Here is a 23,281-nt window from a genome sequence, read left to right on the forward strand (position 1 = left end):
CATAGAGGGATTTCAATATAACTTGGCACAAATGTTCACCATTGTGAGGCGGAGTGTCGCGCACAAAATTCAGGTCCCTGCAGCCAAGGTCAAGGTCACACATCGAGGTCAAAGTTTAGATAAAAATTTAAAGATGTGTATAGGGACGATTTAATCATCATTTATTGAGGGATTGTAACACAAATCGTCATTATCATGACTACGGCTGTGACACATGTACTTTAGGTCAATATATGCAAGGTCACTAAAGATGGTGAAATATCCAGATTTTGTCTGGAGCATATCTCCTACATGTATGGAAGAATTTTTATAATACTTTATGGAAATGTTCACCACCATGATATGTATTGCTCCATGCATGATCCAGGTCTCCAGGTCAAAGGTCAAGGTCACACTTAGAGCTCATTGAAAAACGCTTGTCTGGAGCAAAACTTCTACATTCATAGGGGGATTTCAATATAACTTGGCACAAATGTTCACCATTGTGAGGCTTAGTGTCGCACACAAAATTCAGGTCCTTGCGACCAAAGTCAAGGTTACACATAGAGGTCAAAGTTCAGATAAAAATTTGAAGATGTGTATAGGGACCATTTAGTCATCATTTATTGAGGGATTGTAGCACAAATGGTTACTATCATGACTACAGGTGTGACACATTTAATTTAGGTTAATATTTGCAAGGTCAAGGTCACTGGAGATGATTAAATATCCAGATGTTGTCCGGAGCATATTTTCTACATGCATGGAGGAATTTTAATGTTACTTTATAGAATTGTTCACCACCATGAGACGTAGTGCCCTGCACATGAACCAAGTCTCTAGGTCAAAGGTGAAGGTCGCAGTTAGAGCTCATAGAAAAACGCTTGTCTGGAGTAAAACTTCTACATGCATAGAGAGATTTCAATATAATTTGGCACAAATGTTCATCATTGTGAGGCTGAGTGCCGTGCATAAAATTCAGGTCCCTGCGACCAAGGTAAAGGTCACACATCCTGTGCATATCTTCCCTACTGATTTGTTTTAAGGTTCATTTAACAACACAGTGCCAAGAATAAAAACTTGCTTGCTAGATAACACTTATCCATAATGCCCCCATCTCCATCTAAAGCTTTCGTAAACGGGCGTATTTTGTGACTATGGCACCCTTGTTTAAATCTGTTTACCGAAACGGGCGAGAGGTAAGGGATGTGCCGATAGGTTACGTAGAATGCCGACATGGCACGGAAAAACCCGATTCCATTACAGGGATCTTACCTTAATTCTGGTATTTGCTATTTCATATCCCACCAAGGACTAAACTTGTTCACGTGATGAAGCTATCGAGAACTAGTTAATAGTTAAATGTAGTTATGGTTCTATTCAGGGAGACTGTCAAGACTATTTTGATTTCTAAAAAGGGCCATCAAATGTTCCTTCATCCGTAAAGCTTTTATGCTGCCATATTACGAATAGGTAAAAATGTTACTTTCGTGTCCAAACAATCCTGTAACTGAATTGTTGCATTGTCCTTAAATCTGCTTAAATGGTATCAATTTCAAAATGCTTTAATTAAAAAAATCATTGCCTTATATAATTATAGTTATACTGAAAATGCCTTCATTGGCAAGTCAATATTGCTGCGTGATGATGTCTCTTACGCTCCCTCTGCAGCTCAGTGAATACACTCAGTAAAGTGAGCGATAGTGAAGCATTCGACCAATGCGCAGGAGAGTAGATGTCCGTATGGACAGCGCAATATGGCATAATAAGCTTAGATGCAAGACATTTTACCCTAAATATGTTGCAAAATGTCCCCCTACTAAGTTCAATAAGGAAAACATCGGAATATGTAGTCAAGGGGTTCGATCCTCGGATGAGACGAAATTTGTCCGTGAAAATTGATCTCGAATGGACTTCCGTCTCTCGGAATAATGTGGGATTAGTAGTCGGTCTCTTTCGGGGGAAATGTTAATTACTGGTTAGTAATCCAGTAAAGTTGGTTTTGTGGACCAGTCGCCGAGATATGACCAAAAAAGTGTTTAAATCAGGATAAAACCTAGACAAACATGCAAATACATAGCCAACACTATCCAGGAGACGTACAGGTTCATCATTTTTTAACGATAAACATTGGCTTTTGATTTTTTAAAGATCAATGCTGTTCTAACTTAGGTTTTGTTTTATTGTAATTGGGGTTATTCCTTGTATTACTTGTATAAAGCATAATTTGGCTTTAAAGTTGACGTTCCAGTACAAGCCAAGCATCATTCACTGCTTAATACCAATTCCCTGCATGTACAAACTTAGTACCAATTTATTTACAAGGTTAACGGTTAGTCTGGCAAGCATAAGATAAAGCTCTTTATCTTTGTTTCTAAATACATCCTGAAACAACTTGTAATATTTTCCACAATATTAGTAATATTGATGGGTCTCATATTGTTCTTGTTGTTGTTATAGGCATCTGTACGTATATGCTTTTCCTGTCTTTCATCCATTTTAAACCCTTTTCTCCCACAAATTGTCGACATTGTCATTAATTTTAATTTGTGTTTGAAATTACTTTTTGTTTAATACGAGTTCAACATAGATAAAACAACAAATAAGTTATGCAATTAAAGGGTTTATTTTCCTTTGTTTGAATAAATCAAATTAAAGTGTATGTTTATTCTTTGTGAATGAATATTTCTTGTCCATCCCTGAAAACAGTAAATAACATAATAAATATACGCAGAGTAAAACATAAGTTTCAACACTATATGCATATTTATATTATTATTGACACTAGGTTATTAATATATATAGTATTAAGTATGAAAAAGTATACGGATATGATTTGCTGCCAAAAAGTGAACGAAGAAAGTTTTGCGTTGTATAAAAAGCGTTTGTGGGAGTAATATGTAATATATCACGTAATATATATCGCATACGATTTTTATTCAAATATAATGGTAAATCCTGTTTACAGCCAGAAATATTTTGTACTTCATGTTGTTTATAAAATTATGTTGTTTATAAACTGAACGATTTTTTAAATTTCTTATCAGTATCTTATTAATGATTAGTAATTGTAGTTAAAACATTTTTTAGTTTGTTTAAAGTACCAAAGTATGAAGGAAAAAAGAAGTAACTTTGGACGTTAAAGGAACATCTCACCTTGAGATTTACCACTCTGGGAGCCCATATTTCATTCTCACGTATTTACCACAGCAAATGGCTTCAGTAGGTGTGTACACATTTGTACCACAACAGTAAGTCTTCTCACCGTACTGTTTCGCTCTAATCACACCATCGCAACACACATTCAATACTGCATCATAGCTGTTTTCGTTACAGCATTTTGTATGTAATCCACATTTACCTTGAATCTTGCATTGGCAGCAAACTTGACGTGAACTGTCGTATGTTTTTCCACAGCAACAACAATCGTCATATGGTATCCTTTCTTTCGGTACCATTGTTCCATTACAACATAAGCCTTTTTCGGGATTATAACTTCTTTTGCCACAACAGAGTGTCTTCAAACCTAGCCAAGCATGTTGTATCACACCATCGCAGCATATATCTATATTTGGGTCATAACTTACACCATTACAACACCGTGTGGCTTTCGAAAGCTTCATAGGCTGTGCTACATCTTCTTGTTCAGATGGACAACATACCTGTGTTGTTGGGTTGTACGTACTCTTACCACAACACCATGTGTCACCAGGATTGTTCTTTTTACTTATTTGCCCATCACAACAAACGTGCGTCTCAGTATTATAAGCCACATTTCCACAGCACAGTGCATTCCCATTCCCACTAGGTGGTAGTGTCCTTGCTCCGTTACAGCACATATGCATTTTTACGTTGTATGGTTCTTTCCCACAACATTGTGTTCCTAAGCCATACGTAGGACCCGGTTCCCCATCACAACAAACTTGGGTTCTTGAGTTAAATGTTTTACTTCCGCAACATGCGTCATCGGTAGAGTTAACTTTTCTCCTTACGTTTCTACCGCAGCAAAGATAACCTACCGGATCGTAGCTTTCCTCTCCGCAACATCTTGTGTTGGAATTCGCAAGGAGCTTTTGCACTTTGCCATCACAGCACAAAGAATTTGAAGAATCAAAGCTTATCTTCCCACAGCACTGCGTGCCTTGTAAAAATCTTGGCTGTTTGTTACCGTCACAACATATATTTTTATCAGGTGCATAAGACGACTTTCCGCAACAACAGTTGTCGGATGATTCAGAAAGGACCACAAGACTCTTGTCTTCACAGCAAATATGATGATTCCTATTGTAGCTTACTTTACCACAGCAACTAAACGCTATATGATCATCCATCGGTTGAATAACTCCATCACAACACATTTGTGTGTCGGGATTCAAATTTTTGTCACCGCAGCAAAATGAAGTTGCTCCAGAAACTCTATCTTGTATCTGCTTATTACAACATATTTTATTTGTTGGATCGAAGGTTTTGTCCCCGCAGCAACATGTAAGGTTTCCGGCTGTTGCTGGATATACTTGCCCATTGCAACATACCTGTGTTTTCTCGTCAAACTGTGGAACAGGCAAGTTGTACTCACAATCATAACACTTTGGATGATACGGTTCCGGATACAGCATAGCTTTAAAAGAACATACAGCGTTGTTACTTCACTTTTCAGACATTCTAGTACACGTTTTTTACAAGACAAAGTCATTGTTGAATAACTAATGTATATATTTTATTAAACTGGTTTAAAATGGTTCACATGCTTATTTGTAACATTTTTCCTAACTCCTTAAAATGTAAGCAATGTACTGTAACATACACTTGTTTTACCTAGTTACCACTTTATAATATTTTTACACTTTTACAGTTGTTTGTTTCATGGATTATCTCACACCTGAATGAAATACTAGTATAAACTTTTAGGTACATATTTGTAAAAGAAAGTATTAGCATGATATCATCGAAAAGAGTTACCATGGCAACAAAATTGGTTATATCTGTCGTAACTGACATTTCCGCAACACGTCGTTTGATCTCCGGCTAGTTTTGGTTGAACCTGAAAATTATTGAAATGACGCCAATTTTATGATTTTATTTGACGTATGTAAGTGTATCATACCTAAAGTTTATAATATTTATTATATCGATAAAAGGCTTTAAAGAATAAACATTTTTAAAAATTTCAGTTTGAACTAATTTTTCCTAAAGATAATGCAGTTTATAAGTATTATTCATGTATATATGTATTTTCTTCTCATACTGGTAAATGTATCAAATTCACAAATAGGGAAAAAGGTGAAATCATTCAGATAATTAAGAAAATGCGAAACACGAAGTTCCAGATTTCGATTGACCTCGCTTAATGTCCGTTTTGCTCGGGTACCATACGGCTATTGTTGAATGACATGGATTTGTCACATTGGAAAGTCCATAAATTAAAGGTAAAGACACATTTGTTGATGTGCCACATCAGTCAGTCTAATGGTATCTACTTACATTTCCGACGCAGCATACGGATTTTTCTGGATCGTAAGAAGTGTAACAACAGCATTTGGTATTTTTACCAGCAACACTTGGCTGAGGTTGGCCGTTCTTACAGCATACTTGCGTTTTGCTGTTTATTACTTGTGAGCCACAGCACCTCGTGTCGTCCCCATACAGTTTTGGGTTGACAATCCATAGGCAACAAATTTCAGTCTGTGGGTTGTAAGTTTTGAACCCGCACATTTCCTCTGTTAAAAGTAAAACATTAATATTTCAACTTTCAATGTATTAAAGGACTGATAGATAACTGGTATATTAATGCATCGTAATCATCTTTTAATTTTTGAAGTGACCATGTATACACCTCCGCCTGTGAAATATCTTTCAAAAACTAGAGAGACACCTGCGTCCCTACCTATCATGTATAATGTTTCATGCTCGCGATTTTTAATGTATTTATTTTATCTTGATACACTAAATTATACCAAAAGTTCATTAATATTTTTTTTTTGTATTAAATGACTGAAAGATAATTGGTATACAGTGGTATATAAATGCAACGTTATTATCTTTCTATAAATGGCTATGTATACAGCGTCTTCTGTGTCATATCCTTGAAAAAACTAGAGAGACACCTGCGTCACTACCTTTTATTGCATGTAAATGTAAAATGTTTTCATGCGATTTTATTTCTTAATGTAAATATTTTGTTATCTTGATACACTAAGATATACTAAAAAGTTCAATTACCAAAAATGTAAAGTTAGTTATTGAAGACACTGTATAACTATTAAGATTCATGAGCACAAATACGTTGAGCGCTGATTTACACATTTACTTTAACATACAACATTTGCACTATGTGTACCTTTATGTATTTGCATAATTCAAGCTTACCTTTAACGGGAGGTATCGGACGTTCTGTAACGATAGAATAAAACATTGCGTATTAAACTGAGCATTATTGCATTTTCTGTGATGTACATTGTCTTATGAATTATTCATTTAAATGCACATTATACCCCAGAAACGAGTAAATATTCCTTCTGTAGTACGGGCAAATATGAGTTTCATAACGTTTACTTAATGGTTTAAGAGCATGCTATATGCATATCACCTAAAGAAAGTAGTGCTGAATGTGAATTTATTCTTTACAATATTATGTAATATACATAAATGTAAACAAAATTGTATTTTTACTACTATACAAAATACTATATCATTATTATAACTTTATTAACAGCAAAAAAAAAGCAATAGAAGAAAAGATCGAATGGCTCGGGTTATTGGCCAATGAGTATTTTCTTTTTTTAAATACATGTATAACTGGAACCGCACACCGAAAATAAACAGCTTTTGAAAATTGAAAATAAAAGTATTTCTAAGGCAACATGGGCCTTTAAGTTCTAAGATTTAGAAACATTAGCGTCGGTTTGATCTTTATGTAAGAATAGCGCAGCCTTTTGAAATGATAGCTTAATTTTTATTAATTTTGCAGGGATATGGCACATTATATACAACTCAACACCAGCGAACCAGATGTTTTAAAAATCGCTGATACTAAAATATTTGAATTAATAACTATTAATGACAAGAAAGGTGCAATTAATTATCAATTTGAAACAATATTGATTTACATTTCCAAATTTATATTTAAAGCAGTGCTACAGATTTACGCACAAAATGTTAAAAATGCCATATTCACTCTTATATAGTTCAAATTATAAAAACACATTTTGATTGGATAACCCATTTTTCAATTTTGTTCAAGATAAAAGCATGTGATGGAAATTGATTTAATATGCTCAATCTCTGTAAGTTATGACAAGCTCTAAAATAAGCAAGAGATGTAAAACAATACTGCTTTGACAAAATTGATTTGTAAAGAACTTTTGACAGTAGTCCATAAACGAGTATTTTATGGCCAATTTGCAACAGTTACAAGTTCACTGCATGGTGTACTGTTGATAATTGGCGTTTTATCAAGTTATTAAATGATCATTTAATAAAAATAATCAACTGTAAACTAAATGTCAGACCCACAAGGTTAAAATGTTAAATACAATGGTTTAGTTAAATCTTACCGTCACATATGGTAGTAAAAAGGTCAGATGTTATTGTGGCAAGTGACTTTTCAAAGTCGTCGGCCATGAAGAAGTTATCTTTAACCGGCTTTGATACAATTTGTCTCAGTTCTTCTTCCGGTCCGTTATCGTAACTTCTTGTATTATTTATTCCAATGCCAATTATACGAATTCCCTCAGCCCTGAAAACAGTCGTATTTTGAAGTTTTTTAAAATATTTGTTTCAAACTGTACACGTGTGATTGTTACGTTTTTAAATGACATTTTATTTTTTTATGACTGAATATATTGACGTGGAATAATACCTTTATAGTCAGCGGTATGATTTTGGTGACATATAATGGTCAAACATTCCTCTAATGTCAACACAAGCGGTATAGCAAAGAGAAATAAGTGCAAATATTTCAAAGAATCGCGTGTGAAACTGTATGTATACTGAGTTATGTTTCTAAGTCGTAAAAATTTTCAAACGTCTTTCTAAAACTTATATATTATACTTTTATTGAAAAGGCTAATGTAGTGCCGTTTCATCTCTTAAGTCCATAAATGCTACTTACTTTGCGGCATTGGCTGCTGCTAACGTTCGATCAAAACCATAACATTGGCCGTCGGTCAATAAGATGATTACATTTTGAACACCCGGACGGTCACCATTTTCAAGCTGCAACAATAGAGAACAATGACACAACTTGATAAAATGTTATTTAGTCACCTGTTTCTACTAAAGTAAAGTTATACTAAAATAAAACGGTCCGGTTATGTTTTTAAACAAAAGCAAAAAAAATGCAATAATGATAATAATAATAATACAAATGAATAATAATCTTTCAGTCTGTTTAACGGCTTAAATTAATGTAAATGTCCAATTTATGATAATATTTCAATGTCAATTTATATCATTTCAACAAATTTATCAATTTTCGTTGTATTTCCTAATAATAATATGTAAAATATGTAAATCAGCATTTAGATACACCACTTAAGCAAATATTTTATTTAACGCGTTTTTTTTTTAAATTTAATTAAACTATCGTATCTAAATAAAATTCTTTATTTCAAAGGAAGACTTACCGTGAACATTTCTGTTCGGGCTCGGTTTAGAGCAAGACTGGTTTTAGTCCATCCTTTCAAAAATCTTGCATTCCAAATGGCCCTTTTGATGTCCTCTTTTGTTGTGTATTGATTTAGGTGGAAAACTATGGTGCTGTCATGGTTGTAGGTCATCAGTCCTACCCTTACACTTTTCTCGTCTTTAATGCCTATAAACAAGAATGAGAACATGGCATTTTTTCAATGCAAACTACTTTGACCTACAATGACTTTCTTTCGTCTGTCTTGTTTCAGTACATGCTGTTTTCACAAATCTGCAAATGTTTCTTACTAATAAAAAGTAACATAAAATAACATTTTCATTTTTAAATGTGGAATTCTGCTTAAGCCGGTACTTGAGGTGTTGGTGGTATCATGCATTTACCACTATTATCTATAAACTTAATCAATTTTGCCTTGTGGCTGACTTCAAAAATTTACATTTTAACCTATTGGCCTAAATATGGTCATAATTTTTTTTAATAAACTTCTTATAACTGAAAATTCTTTATCTCTGAATTAGACTAACGCGTATTCTGTTAGTCCCTGACTATTAATCTAAGGACACTGCATTTCGTCTATATCACCAACCAAACTTGATTCTTGAAAATCAGTTTTAGATTCTGACACATTTAATATAAAAAGAACTATTATATGTTAGCTCAAAGAGTCTATATGACTTATATGATTTTTTTTTATTGCAGAACATTTTCTTAATATGTGATTAGATTGATTAATTATTTAAGTACTTTTGAAACAGGTTTTGTTTTACTTTTAAACAAAGCATTACTTAGCATTCTTTTCAAAAGGAGTTTAAAGGGTTAATGAAATGTTTCGCATTTCGTTGCTCTCGATGGATTCTCGCTATTTCAGGATGTCTGAAAAATTTAATTCATCATTTTAACGCAGCACTTGCTGTTTGTGCTAAGATGTACTAGGATACGTACCGTTAACGATTCCCACCATAAACATACGCAAGTTTTTCCAGTCGTACCAGCCTATACTTTTGCTCGAATCCGCAACAAATACAATATCGCTCTTCGTTAGACCACATGCTGAAACATACCCGAGAAAACTTCTGCATCGGTTGGAAAAAACTTCTCTTTCTATTTTACATAGTTTTATGTGATACTCAAAACATAGCCAGAGGCGTAAATGAAACTCAAGTTACATTTGCTGAAATTTTCCTATAAATGCTGCATCAGTTGAAATAAACTTCTCAAATAATACATTGTTACAAGTGATATTCAAATCACAGTCAGAGGTTTGCAATCTTGTGTGAAAATAAAAAACAAGTAACATTTTATAAACTCAAATCTATGTATTCCTTACATTGTCTTACACTGATTTTTGTAGTGTGTAAAATTGTACTTGTTTGAAAAGGTAGAATATGTCTGGAACGGGTATAAAGAAATCATTTTTTCTGCTAACTTCTAAAATCAGAATATACTAGTTCTAAAACATTTGGGTTTCAAGTATAAAGTAAGTAGTGCACGCAACTTTTATTTGCAACTGTTGAAGATCATCTCAGGTGTAAGAAATCGAGATACTGCTTACAAAATATATGCAATACGTACTACAACAATCAGTTTCTAGGAATATTCCTGTCCTTTCAATAATATTTCCGTCGCAGCAAATCTTTTCAATAGGGTTGAAAGTTCCTTTATCCCCACAACAACATGTCTTTTCTCCTGTCCTTCCATAAGGTTTGCCATTACAACAAACCTGTGTGATTGGGTTTTCTCCGCAATCTAAGTCGTAATGAAATCAAACTCTGCTAATCAGTCTATAGCATGCATTTGTGATATACAAATTTCATTTAAACAATGAGAAAAAGACAATATGAATAACATGAACATACTTGCATGTGAAATATATGATATAACAGGACAGGTCAGAGAAAAGTGTTCGGACATTTTTACTCAGGGTCATGAGATATATCCTTTGCAATGGAGACAGTTGCGGGTACGTGAATAACGCGAAATCCCACCGCGGTTACGACAATTCAATGATACATAAAATATGACGTCATATATAAAATGCGACGTCTTAATCAATTCACAAAGAAAAGAAACACATTTGTCTTTCAGTCTTTATTCATATTTATGAATGCATTTATGAAATTCAATCTAATTGAATAAATTATGCATACGAACATTGAATTGAAAGGTTTCAAAGCACAGCAAATTGGTTATTACTTTTTGTACGTTTATTATATTCAAGCTAAAAATAATTTAGATTTTTTTTAAAGAAATGCTTTAAACATTTGCCTTATCCATATTTAAAATGTGTTAAATTCATACTCACATGACTCGTTTGAATGTACCTTTTTCAGACTGTGTCAATCTGTTGATATATTGAGACCTAAAAAACCTAGCTATTGCACATTTATTAAGTGTACACGAGGAGGTATTTGCAATTTAATTTGATTTGCTAAAGAAATGGCCATGATTTGGAAGTCTTATCCAGTTATTTAATTTAAAGATACATTATGCCTCAGAAACATTTTTTTTTCTTCTAAAAAGGGCAAACATAAGCTTATTTTGTTTAAGCAATTGTTTTAGAAGATGTTAGATGCTCATCATTGTAGTATTAGTGCTGAATGTGAATGAATTTATCACGAAAGAAGTAAACATAAACCAAGTAGTATTTTGAATTCAATACAACATACTAAATCAGTATAGCTGTACTTATTGCCAAAAGGCAGCAGAAACGAATAAATGACAAAAGTAACTTTTTGTAAACTACGAGAACAACAGAATTCCAAAACTAAATAACTTTTAGAAATTAAAATAAACGCGTATTATCTTAACGGGCCTTTAAATGTATGACAGTGAAACATTTATAAAGAATGCTTACGATATCTTTAATATCTTTGTAAAATATCAAAATTATGTAAACTTTGTATAATAAAACAATTCATTGTATTGAAAATAAAATAGCTTTTAGGAAACTAACTTAATAAATTAAATTCCTTGTCAAGCATTTAATGACATCGATATTTGAACAATTTGAAATTAGTCTCTTTTTTTTCTTTTTTATGTTGTATAATACTAGATGAAAAAGATATTTATTTTTGTAAAATGTGTAACAAGAATAGTATTTTCCTTATTTCCAATTTACGGTATTTTCATCATATTCAAACCTCTTTTATATAGTTAAACTTCATATCCAAAACTCTTGATAATCATCTCGGTTCACTGGTTGCCTTAAAACTCTTAAAATTCGTTACAAAAATTGGTTTACTGATTCCACTTTATATAGTAAGGTATGTAGCAAAGTAACAGTTAAAGTTTTTTCTCTTTCTCAGTCATTTTATAATAAAAATTAAGATACAGGTATATACGTAAAAACGAAATTCCTTATGTTTTTAAAGCGGATAATTAAAACACACACTTACCTAACATAGAATTATCTACCTGCATAACATGCAGTGATTCGTTAGCTTTCGAGTAATTTAAAACTGAGAAAAACGTCGACTGTATGTCCGTTGTGTATCCGTCAAAAGTAATTCTTGGCGAGCTGTTGTCGAATTTTTTTTCACATTAAGTAGCTGCCAATATATTCCCGTTAGTTTAGACGCTGATGTCATTCAAAGAGATAAGAAGTAAAATACTTGTAATATGTACTAGTATTCAATTTGAGTAGACTCCGATAATATAAAATTGAGCGGAGGCTATTCTTGTTGCGAAAGCGCCGCTTTTTCATATGAATAGAATGCGGTCTTAATCTTGTCTTGAGTTGCTGTTAGGTTTTACTTGTTTTGATACCCATATTTACTGCTAGGTATCCATCGTTGTTTAGTCAAATCCTCGGTTTTTTGTTTAATTGATGCACTGGTCGAACTTGACGTGTTTTGGAAAAGATTTGTGGTCCAGTAGTAACGTGCTAGTATTGCCGGTTTGACTCCCGCTCTTTTATTCAAAAAGGTTCTCATCTTTAAGTGTTTTACGCCGGACATTTTCAGTAACTAGAACGAGCCAACTGTATCACGCATTTACCCGAGAATTACAAGTAAATATTCAGGGTGCATCGCAGAATGGGCAACGTACTCGACAGTAAATAAAGCCTCGTCGTGAAGTCACTTGTTTTCCCCCTCTGTATTAACAAAAAAAATACATGAAAGCGACGTTTCTGTAGAGAACAAGCTAAAGGAACAGCTAGTACACTGAATCACGAAATCTTGAAAGCTGAGTTGAACAGCTGAATCTTGTTTGATGAATGGACGCCGAATAATCTTACAATATATTTTATCGTTGAAGATGTACTAAAACACGCTTTAAGTTTTAAATTTCACGTTGCTTTGAAAAACTGATTCTCAGAAAACTGCACCATGTTGGTTATATAGCTGTGCACTGCCTGTAATGTTGCGATATGTTGAGGGGCGTTCAATTAGTAATAGTTGTATAAAATATCTACAGTTAAATAAAAAGTCTAACGTGTTATGATGATTTATATCAAATTTAGATAAATTACATAATTATGTTGTTGTAGCTAATTGGTCATTATTTTGTGTGTCAATTCAGTCTAAATAGGATTTTTTCACATTGTAACTTCAAATACTAACATCTTTTTTTCCTTTTCCGATAAGCGTGTTTACGCATATAGGAAAAGTACCAGTAATACATTCAGACATGTTGATAACAAAGAATGTACCAATACACAAAATTATTGCTTTTTCTCTGAAAATTTTTCAATATTTCATTCCAACATAAAGACAATTTAAAAAAAAAAGTTATACACCAAGACAAAGAATAATTCTGGTATACATTTATGAGCCTGTGTCGATTTTTAGAAGCTTATTCATTGCAAATAAGACGTTCTAGTTTGCCTGTGGGAACTAGTACATTTCAACCTTTATTTCCCTCAGTATTTCTTGCACCCTTAAAACTTTAAGATTCCAAAACTTCATTTACTCCCCTCTGTATTGTTAACCAGATTTCGTCATGTTAGCAACGTAGATTGATGTAAGACTCTTGTAATGTGGTTATTATAGATGTTATAAGGTGATTATAGAGGTATTATATTCGCTTTATTTAATTCACAACAATAAGAGAGTTAAGCATCAAACACGTAAAACGTAAATCATTCACGACTGGCTTTGCACTTTTTTTTCTCAATGTTGACGAATAATATTTTCTCATAACCGTATAATATGATCCTGTATAGAAATTGTACACGCAGTTTTTTTTACCAGTTTTTACTTATACGGCTAAAGATAGGAATGCAAGGCGTAGGTACACTATGGCGTCCCTCCAGTATCTAAACAGCTACGGTAATTTTATTACAAGGTTAGCTTTTAAAAAAGCTAGTAGCGACTCGCTTCGTAATTTTTTCAAGGGGTGTGTTTAAATGTAAAAATGACCGTTCTGTAAGCTGAAGAGACTTCAGCGAACATCATAATAAAAGTGAAGTCAACACTGGCCCGGTGCCCGGATGGCCAGTGTATATAAGTTCAGGCCAGTGTAAATTTATGAAAAATTTGTTAATTATTTAGTAGAATAAATTCAAAACTGGAATTCGGGCCAGTAAATTCAAAATCTTAAACTCATTGACTGAAAGTGACATATAAAGTTCTCTCAGTTTAACCAAGATGAGTATGAGTATATATGAAGGTGCATGTAAACAGATTGAATGAAGAACCTATGTCTATGCACATTTACTATATGGCCTGTTGACCTTGACCACAAAATGTTAGATAGGTAGATTTCATAAAGATGTCTCTTTATACAAAATTAAGTTGTAATACATGTATGTTATATAGTATTGGAATGAGAGGCACAAGTCCTAAAGTAAACACAAGTTGTCAATCAATTCAGCCAGAAAAGCCGGGATCCTATTAAAAAATATAGGGATCCCGGAAATTGACCAGTCTAAGAAGATGTTTTTTCAGATAAGCCGGGATCCTATTAAAACATAAAGGGATCCGGGAATTGACCAGTTCAAGAATATAGTTTTCAGAAAAGCCGGGATCGTATTAAAATGTAAATAGATCTCACGGATTGGCCAGTTCAAGTATAAAGTTTTCAGAAAAGCTGGGATCGTTTTAAAAACATATAGGGATCCGGGATTTGACCAATTCAAGAAAATAGTCTTTGATTTTTTCCAATTAATTAGGCATATAATTATAAGTATTGTGATTTCGGCATTTTAAGTTTGTTAAATAAATAGCTCTAAATATATCTATATTCTAAGTTAAATTAATTTAACGTTCATTATATACAATAAAAAAAATAACGTTTAATGGCCTTTCATTACGACAACAATCAACACAAATATAGTTCATTAGGTTTTTTCTCCATATCTTATACGATCCCGGATCCCGGCGTCCCGGATCACGGCCAGTAAATAATTACACTAAATACCGGAAAGGATAAAATGACCGGAAAAAAGGAAAAATAAAAAAATGCACAGAACCAGATGTACACTTATGCTAATTAACCAAACGAAAAACTTACTACAGAGAAAACAGGTGAAATCGCTAAATCAGAAGTCAGTGTAAATATGATTTATTGTAAAGAATTCATAAAGACAAACATTTTTAATCATCATTATATCTTTGCGCTCAAACAATACTTGCTGATTTTTAAAAATGGCGTGAAATTGAAGGTTTTTTGACGCTATGTAAGATTAAATTTGATTGGCTAAATAATTTTGGATCCTAGCCCTGATAGATAAATTTTGTAGAAAGCTGGAAGCCAAGCTTCGATTAAATTTTTGGATAGCTTTGGAGTTTTAGGTTGTTTCTCAGTAAAATCCTACCGTAATACCGGCTCGCCGTGGCGAGCCGGCATAACAGCAAATCGGTGACGTCGTTCAGTATTAGTGTGCTATTGACAGAGTAAATTGGTCCCAACGTTATTACAATGTATATACGATTCAAGTAAAGTAATCTAATTGCTCTATTTGTTACTTTCAATAAGGTATTTAATGTCGAGTCATATTCAGCAGGGAGCCTGCAACATTTTCAACTTTGCCGCTTTGGACATTCTTTAGGAATTCTTTTTCTTCTCTTCTTTATCGTAACTTCAAAGATGTTCATGCAGTGTGTATGTCGTAAATTTCCTCCCAGAGGTAATATATTTCTGATATATTTTCTGACCCTTTAACCGAAACATTCTCTAAACCTTTGATGTTGGGCGCGACATTAGTGTTGTGTTTATGGTTCAATGAGTTCTTTTATTTGACTTAATTCTAGTGATCGTACTTGTATGCTGTTTAATCATCCTAACGATATGTTGCTTGCATCTTAAATTTGTCTTCGACAGCTTGTCTGTGGAATGCAAGTTTCGTAACCTCTGGTCCCCTTTTAAAATTTCATTTGATTTAGCTTCGCCCATTGTTTCCTTGTTTAGGACACACATATTTATTTTTACAAAGGGACGATACGTCTCATCTCATGATATGGTATTATATAACTTGTCCCACTTGTCGCATTTTCCAGTAACGATCATGACCAGACTCAATCAAACCGAACCTTCAATATTTTCAATTTTTCCGCTTTGGACAGTCTTTCGGGATCCCTTATCATCGTTTAATTATCATTATCATCATCATCATCATCATCATCATCATCATCACCAAAAACGGATTCTTGAGCAGAAAAAGTAAAATATTTCAAATATTCATTAATTTTGTGAATGTTATCAAGTGCTAATATTTAATCAAATTTTATCTAGCCTTTTTCCGTGGTTGCTGATATTACCGATACTGTCACAAATTGTGGCACATTTTTATTGTAACTTACATCTTTTTACTTTCCTATTGGATACTTGTATTCTATGATCGGAACTTAATAAAGATAAAAAAAAATGAGAGGGAAACAGAGGTTATGAAGTCTGTGTTTAACAGGCAGCTATCTAAAGACAGATTTACAAACAAGACATACTATCCTGAATGAATAAAAACTATTTTTATATGACTGCTGGAACTACCAAACGTAAAATAATTGAAATTGGAAGAACAAATAAAATATCACACACAAAAACAACAAAAATGAAGCGCTGTATGTTCTTCAAGGATAAAAAATATGGCGTTTATCGAGTCTGTTATTGATGGCAGAGGGCGGCAACATTCTCACAATAATCAGTCAATTATCAGCGTTAGTAGGTATGTCGATTGCAGATACCTAAGCAATGAAATCAAAGAACTTTGTAATGGACAAGGAACTTAAGACATACTGTAGCCTATGTGAATGTGAATACCTTCTGCAAGATTTTAAGGATATCTCGTAAGTATTAAATTCTCTGTTCGGGAATTGAAACGTGGCCCAATGAACAGATTGTCGACTACGTTACTTACTTTAGCGGGGTTGTAATTGAATAGATCGACTCAGGCGGTATTGAAATGAATTAATACATTGTGTGTAGCCAATAAGAGTCATACATATTTTGTTGCCGTGTTACTTTTGTACTTTGTCTTATACATGTATATACAATAACCAATAAAACAAAAGAAATAATAGAGAAAAAACTTCTTATCCACTCGAAAAGACCATAAGCTGTGGTATTGTCTATAAAACATTACCTAGTAAACAACAGATAGGTCTTTTCAAGTTATGACACTTGTAATGAAATTGACCCACATACTTTTTTTATTTAATATACAGATATATATGTAAATCTTAAAAAAACTTCATCTGAACTGCAGCTAAAGATTTAGCCACACCAAATATGTAATCCTAGATGTAATACGGATGAAATGATATTAAAGAGTACACCATCATAAGCAATCAACGAAGACTGGGTAGCTCTAATATCAGATTAACATAGTTCCAGCTTGTCAACTATCCGCCTCAATAACTTTTCGTTATTTATGCACGGAGCTGTTTCAATATGTCACACATTTATAAGTATTGTTCGTTAGTTACAGTTTCCGTTACATCTGTACAAAGGGTCCCTTTCAACTTGCCACATGTGGCAGGACTTTGATTTAATCCGTTGTTAATACGAGTTCCTTTATTATGCTTGAACAGTACTTAGAACCTTCACACGTTGGTTAAACTAACGTCATTTCATTGTGTACCGGAATGTTATAGCGTACTTTACCTTACTCACCTTACTCATTTTTTTCAACGCCATTAAGTGCAGCTTTTGAGGTATCAAAATGGCTGTCAAAGATCATCTATTGAGCATAGTCAATATGAGTAGAATTGTAGTACGAGCAGTAAAAGATTATGGCTATCTTATCAATACGTACATGAACTGTATTATTTTTCTTTAAAAAAATACCATTTTCTCGAGTCAACCTTGAAAACATCATTTGTCCGATACTGTTGCTAATTCGTTTTTGTATTAGTTTGAAAGTAATTTTTTACAGCATCATAGGACCCAAAGCCATAACCCAAACAGAATGTCCAGAAGATTTTCGCGTGGCATGGTCGTTTTTGGACCGGCAATTTGTTCTTTCTGTATATAAATTATATCAATTTTCGTAAAAAACACCATTTCCTCGAGACAAACTTGAAAACATTGTTTGTCCGATTCTGTTGCTGATTCGTTTTGAAATAGATTGGAAGGTCTTTTTAACAGCAATATATGGCCCAAGGCCCTAACACAAACAAAATGTCCGGGAGATTTCCGCGTGGCATTTTCATTTCTTTGACCAGCAATTTGTTCTTCCTGTATATAACATGTATTGATTTTCGTAAAAAACACACTATTTTCTCGAGTCAACCTTGAACATGATGTTGTTTTTGTTTTACTTTAGAAAAGGTCTTCTTTACAGCAGTATAAGGCCCAAATCTCTAATCCCCCCCCCCCCCAAAAAAAAAGGCCGGGAGATTTTCCCGTGGCATAGTCATTTCTTTGACCAGTGGTTTGTTCTTCCTGTTCATAACGTGCATAATATTGTAAAAGTACACCATTTTCTCGAGCCAACCTTGAAAACATCATTTGTCCGATTCTTTTGCTGATTAGTTTTGCATTTCTTTGAAAGGTCTTATTTACAACAATATAAAGCCCAAAGCCCTAAACTCCAAGCCAAATATCCGGGAACTTTCCACGTGACAAGGTCGTGTTGTTCAAGCCAACCTTGAAAACATTTATCTGATTCTGTTACTGATTCACTTTTGTTTGGAAGGTCTTCTTCACAGCAATAAAAGGCCCAAAGCCCTAATCCAAGCCAAGCGTCCTGGAGATTAACGCGTGGCAAGATCGATTTTTAAACCAGCGATTTGTTCTTTCTGTATATAAAGTTTATTTATCTTGGTAAAATAAACACTAAAAAAACACCATTTTCTCGAGACAACCTTGAAAACATCATTTGTCCGATTCTTTTGCTGATGTGTTCTTGTATTAGTTTAAAAAGACTTCTTTACAGCAATATAAGTCAGATTCTGTTGCTGATTCGTTTTTTATAAGTTTGAAAGGTTTTCACTACAGAAATATAAGGCTTAAAGCCCTTAACCAAACATAATTTCCGGACATGGACCTATTGCTTTGGTCGGCGATTTTTTCTGTTTGTATATAATATTCGTTTTTATATTAGTCTGGAAGGTATTCTTTACAGCACTAAAAGGCCCAACCCCTAAACCATGTAATGTGTCCAGAGGTTTTTGTGTGGCATGGTCATTTTTTGCCTTTCTATACATAAAAGGTACAAATTTTCGTAAAAAAACACTATCTTTCATAAAGTATGTTAATTTTCGTAAAAAAACACACCATTTTCTCGGTCCAACCTTGAAAATATCATTTCTCCGATTGCATTGCTGATACGTTTTTGTATTAGTTTGAAATGTCTTCCTTACAGCAATATTAGGCCCAAAGCCCTAACCCAAGAAAAATTGTCGGGAGATTTCTGCGTGGCATGGCCGTTTTTTCGACCGGCGATTTGTTCTTTCTGTATACATGTATGTTCATTACTATTTATGACTTCAAGCTATAATGGAAACACTTTTATATGTTTAAAATATAAAACTTTCATATCCTAAAATCATTTGAAAACATCATTTGTCCGAATCCGTTGCGGATTCTTTTTTGTATAATGTTGGAAGGTCTTCTTTACAGCAATACAGAAAAACCAAGATGCCCTAAACCAAGCATTGTGTCCGGGAGATTTCGGCCTGACATGGTCGTTTTTTGACCGACTATTTATGTTTATGTTTATAAATATATAGAACAAAAACAAACAAACAAACAAAAACACCATTTTCTCGGACCAACCTTGAAAATATAATTTGTCTTATTCGGTTGCGGATTCATTTTTGTATTAGTTTGGAAGGTTTTCTTTACAGCAATATATTGACATAAACCCCAACCCAAGCAGTTGTTATTGTTTTGTTGTTGTTGTTGTTGTTTGTTTTATTTTTTTTATTTTGTTTTATTGACCGCTAAATTTTCTCTCTTTTTATAAAATGTATAAAGTTTCATAAAATAACTCTATTTTCTCGTGCCAAACTGAAAACATCATTTGTATAATTCTGTTGCGGGTTCGTTTTTGTATTTATTTGTATGGTCTTTACAGCAATATAAGAACAAAAGCGTCAAAGCAAACAAAATATCCGGGATATTTTTACGTGACATGGTCGTTTTATGAATCGGTGATATGTTCTTTCTGTATTTAAAGTTTATTAATTTGTGTAAAAATCACCATTTTATCGAGGCAACATTGAAACCCTCATTTGTCCGGTTCCGTTACAGATTTGTTTTTTGTATTTGTTTGGATGTTGTTCTTTGCAACAATATAGGGCTCAAGCCGTACTACCCAAAGCGAAATTAGGACTTTAAGTTATAATAGAAACATATTCATATGTTTAAGATATAAAACTTCTATATCCAAAAATCTTTTGATAAACCTTTTTAACCAGGTTTATAATTTTGAAAATTCTGGTTATAAGATTTGTGTAAGGCGGGCGGGCTTGCGTCAATTAAGATGGTTTCTGATCAAGAACTTATGACTTATCTTATTCCAGCTTGGTATATAACAAGCTTATGTAAAGACCTCGCATGAGCTTGCTTTTGGACCCCTAGAACCAAGTTCAATGTTACTATGACTAAAAATAGAAAATCGGTTTCCGGCCAATAACTTGAGTTTGAAAAGAGATAATTCAATGAAACTTGGTGTTAGCAAACTTATATGAAGACCTCTCTTGGGATTCTTTTCGGGTCTCTAATGGCTAAGATCATGATTACTGCTACTAATCATAGAAAATTGGTTTTGCCCCTATCCTCCCTCATAGCTTCAATGCCAAAATCACTGTTACTTAAAACAGAAAGTCAAAATAACTGATTCTTAAAATAGTCAATCGACAAGTTTAGAATGAAATATTCAATAAAACTTGGTGTGTAGCAAGCTTATGTAATGACCTCTTTTGTGATTGCTTTTGTCCGCCCTCACCCTGTCACCCTAGGGCAATGGTCAAGATTACTGTTACCAAAACATAGAATCAACTAGATTTAAGAATAAGATATTTTGATTAATTTTGTTGTATAGCATTCCTATTTAAAATCCTCGTTTCGGACTAAAAATAAAATAAAATATATTCTTGTTAAGAAGAGTTAGGTGTGAGATATTAAAAAAGTTTGGTATATATCAAGCTTATGTCAAGACTTTGCTTGGGATTGCTTTAGGGTCCCATATGACCATACTTATTTTACCATCTGCTTTTATTACAAAATGCTTGCTTATTTCTTTTGTCTCTTCGATATTTATCATTTATATAACACATAGTGATTATACGTCGCGTGTATTTGTATTCGAATAAGAACAAAACTTTCTACAATTGTGATAATTGAAACACTGGTGTTGTGGCATTGCAATGTGTCTTGTCTAATCTATGTTGTTGTTTTTGTCTTGTTGTATAATGGCGTGTGTAATTCAGTTGACATAACAAACGGACCCCACTGGAAACAAGTCTTTGAGCATCCATGGGAAACCCAAGCTTTTTATACACTGTACTATACACCTTTTTTAATACTTGCTTACATTTGTGTTTGTTTCTATTCCTTGTCAAATTGTACTTAAATACATGTATGTTTATGAAAATTATTAATTAGTAATTACCAATTTCTTCGAAAGTGACCGACTACCTATACAAGATGATGTCTGAATAAATGTCCAGTGACAAATAGTTATTAAACTCTATGCCCAAGATCAATTGACACGGAGATTGTGAAAAGATTAATGTACCTGAAAATGTTTATCAGTCTAGCGTAGAGTCATAACACGTACAAATCTACAACCTAAATGATTATGATGCATTGTTTTAGTATCTTAGTCATGCCAAATATTCATTGGGAAAATGCTCAAAGTGATATCATAATAAGATATCATAATAAGATATTAACAACTTAAACGACAAGCTATGGCACAACATAAACAAAAACTTTACGTGGATGATATAAGAAACAACCGCAAACATTTTAACTGAACTAAAAATTCCCACATGTTATATTGTTACATTTTAGTAATAATAAAAGGGATCAACTATTAGTAATAACAATTGGGTTCATATATTTAACTAAATTTAAATTGTTAATTTGAAAGTGAACATGTTGATTCGTAAATGTACGGTGTTAATAATTTAAAAAGTTCTGCTTCAATATGATTGAGATGTTCTGATAATTATTAATATAATTGCAAAAAGAAAATTATAGGACCCAAAAAGGATTGGTAACATGCGAACTATTGCTTCACACATGCGAACTATTGCTTCACGAGTCCCTTCAATAAGTTCTTTTCCTTTTGGATTGTTGATTTGTTCTTTCTGTTTATAAAATAAATTAATGTTTGCAAAAAATATACTATTTTCTGGTGTCAACCGAAAACATACCATTTGTGTTATACCTTCACGGATTAGCTGTTACTTAAGTTTTGATGTTCTTTTTACAGCAATATAAGACGCAAAGCTTTAATCTTCGGGTAGCCTGCGTGAGATTGTAGTTTTTAATGCCCCCACCACAAACAAATGCGGAGGCATATAACTTTTGAAGTCAGTTTTAAATAATATTCTATAAATGTGTAGCACATTGTATAAAAACTAGGTTTGAAGGTCGCACTCAAAATGTGTCTGATCAACAATCCTGCCATTGAGACATATTTTGCATAAATGTATTGGACCCAATGACGACAAGTAGAGTGCAAGAATCAAGTCCATGTCACGCAAGCAGATTAAATGCCATGATTTGATTTTTTTTCTAAAAGTAGTCTGATGTTTGTGTCCGGTCAACAATTCTGTACCTAAAAAGAACAATAAAGAGAAGAAAAAAGTAGCCACATAAGTACTGTCTCTTTAGAACATCCGCCTGTCTGTCTGTCCGTCCAAAAAATTGAATCCCCTGATTACTCCAAAAGTACTGAAATTATTTTTATGCAACTTGAAAGAGATAGCAGTATAGAGATTGTGCATGTCTTTGTGTCCTATGTTGAAAACATCGGTTGATATGGCAACAAAAAGACTTATTATAAGACCATTTTCGTGTTTTAATGTTGAATTCTGCTTACGCCGGTGCTAGCAATATAGCAATATTTTGTATAACTCAAAAAGTACTAAAATATGTTTTATAAAACTTATAGGTTAAGGGCAGTATGGAGAATATGTACGTCTTTTTTAACTTGACAACATAGAGGATATTTGTTTGTTTGTGTGTAAGATGAAATTTTATTTTATCGTGTGAGTTTAAAAACAGTATTCTCACGAGATGAAATAAAATTACATCTTA

General features: G+C 33.2%; 1 protein-coding gene across 1 annotated transcript; it reads right to left on the bottom strand.

The window, feature by feature from the left end:
• Positions 1–2,586: 2,586 nt before the first annotated feature.
• LOC132753387 (uncharacterized) lies at positions 2,587–10,546 on the bottom strand. Its single transcript, XM_060743849.1, has 10 exons — positions 10,199–10,546; positions 9,569–9,676; positions 8,604–8,791; positions 8,090–8,193; positions 7,533–7,714; positions 6,346–6,369; positions 5,461–5,696; positions 4,939–5,020; positions 3,136–4,597; positions 2,587–2,678 (listed from the first exon to the last, which is right to left on the bottom strand). Exons 2-9 carry the CDS (start codon positions 9,591–9,593, stop codon positions 3,144–3,146), a joined length of 2,295 nt encoding a protein of 764 aa, XP_060599832.1. The 5' UTR covers positions 9,594–9,676; positions 10,199–10,546; the 3' UTR covers positions 2,587–2,678; positions 3,136–3,143.
• Between the last annotated feature and the right edge of the window lie 12,735 nt (positions 10,547–23,281).

Source organism: Ruditapes philippinarum, unplaced genomic scaffold (genome assembly GCF_026571515.1).
Source record: "Ruditapes philippinarum isolate M1 unplaced genomic scaffold, ASM2657151v2 ctg4_1_1_1_1, whole genome shotgun sequence".
Taxonomy (NCBI): domain Eukaryota; kingdom Metazoa; phylum Mollusca; class Bivalvia; order Venerida; family Veneridae; genus Ruditapes; species Ruditapes philippinarum.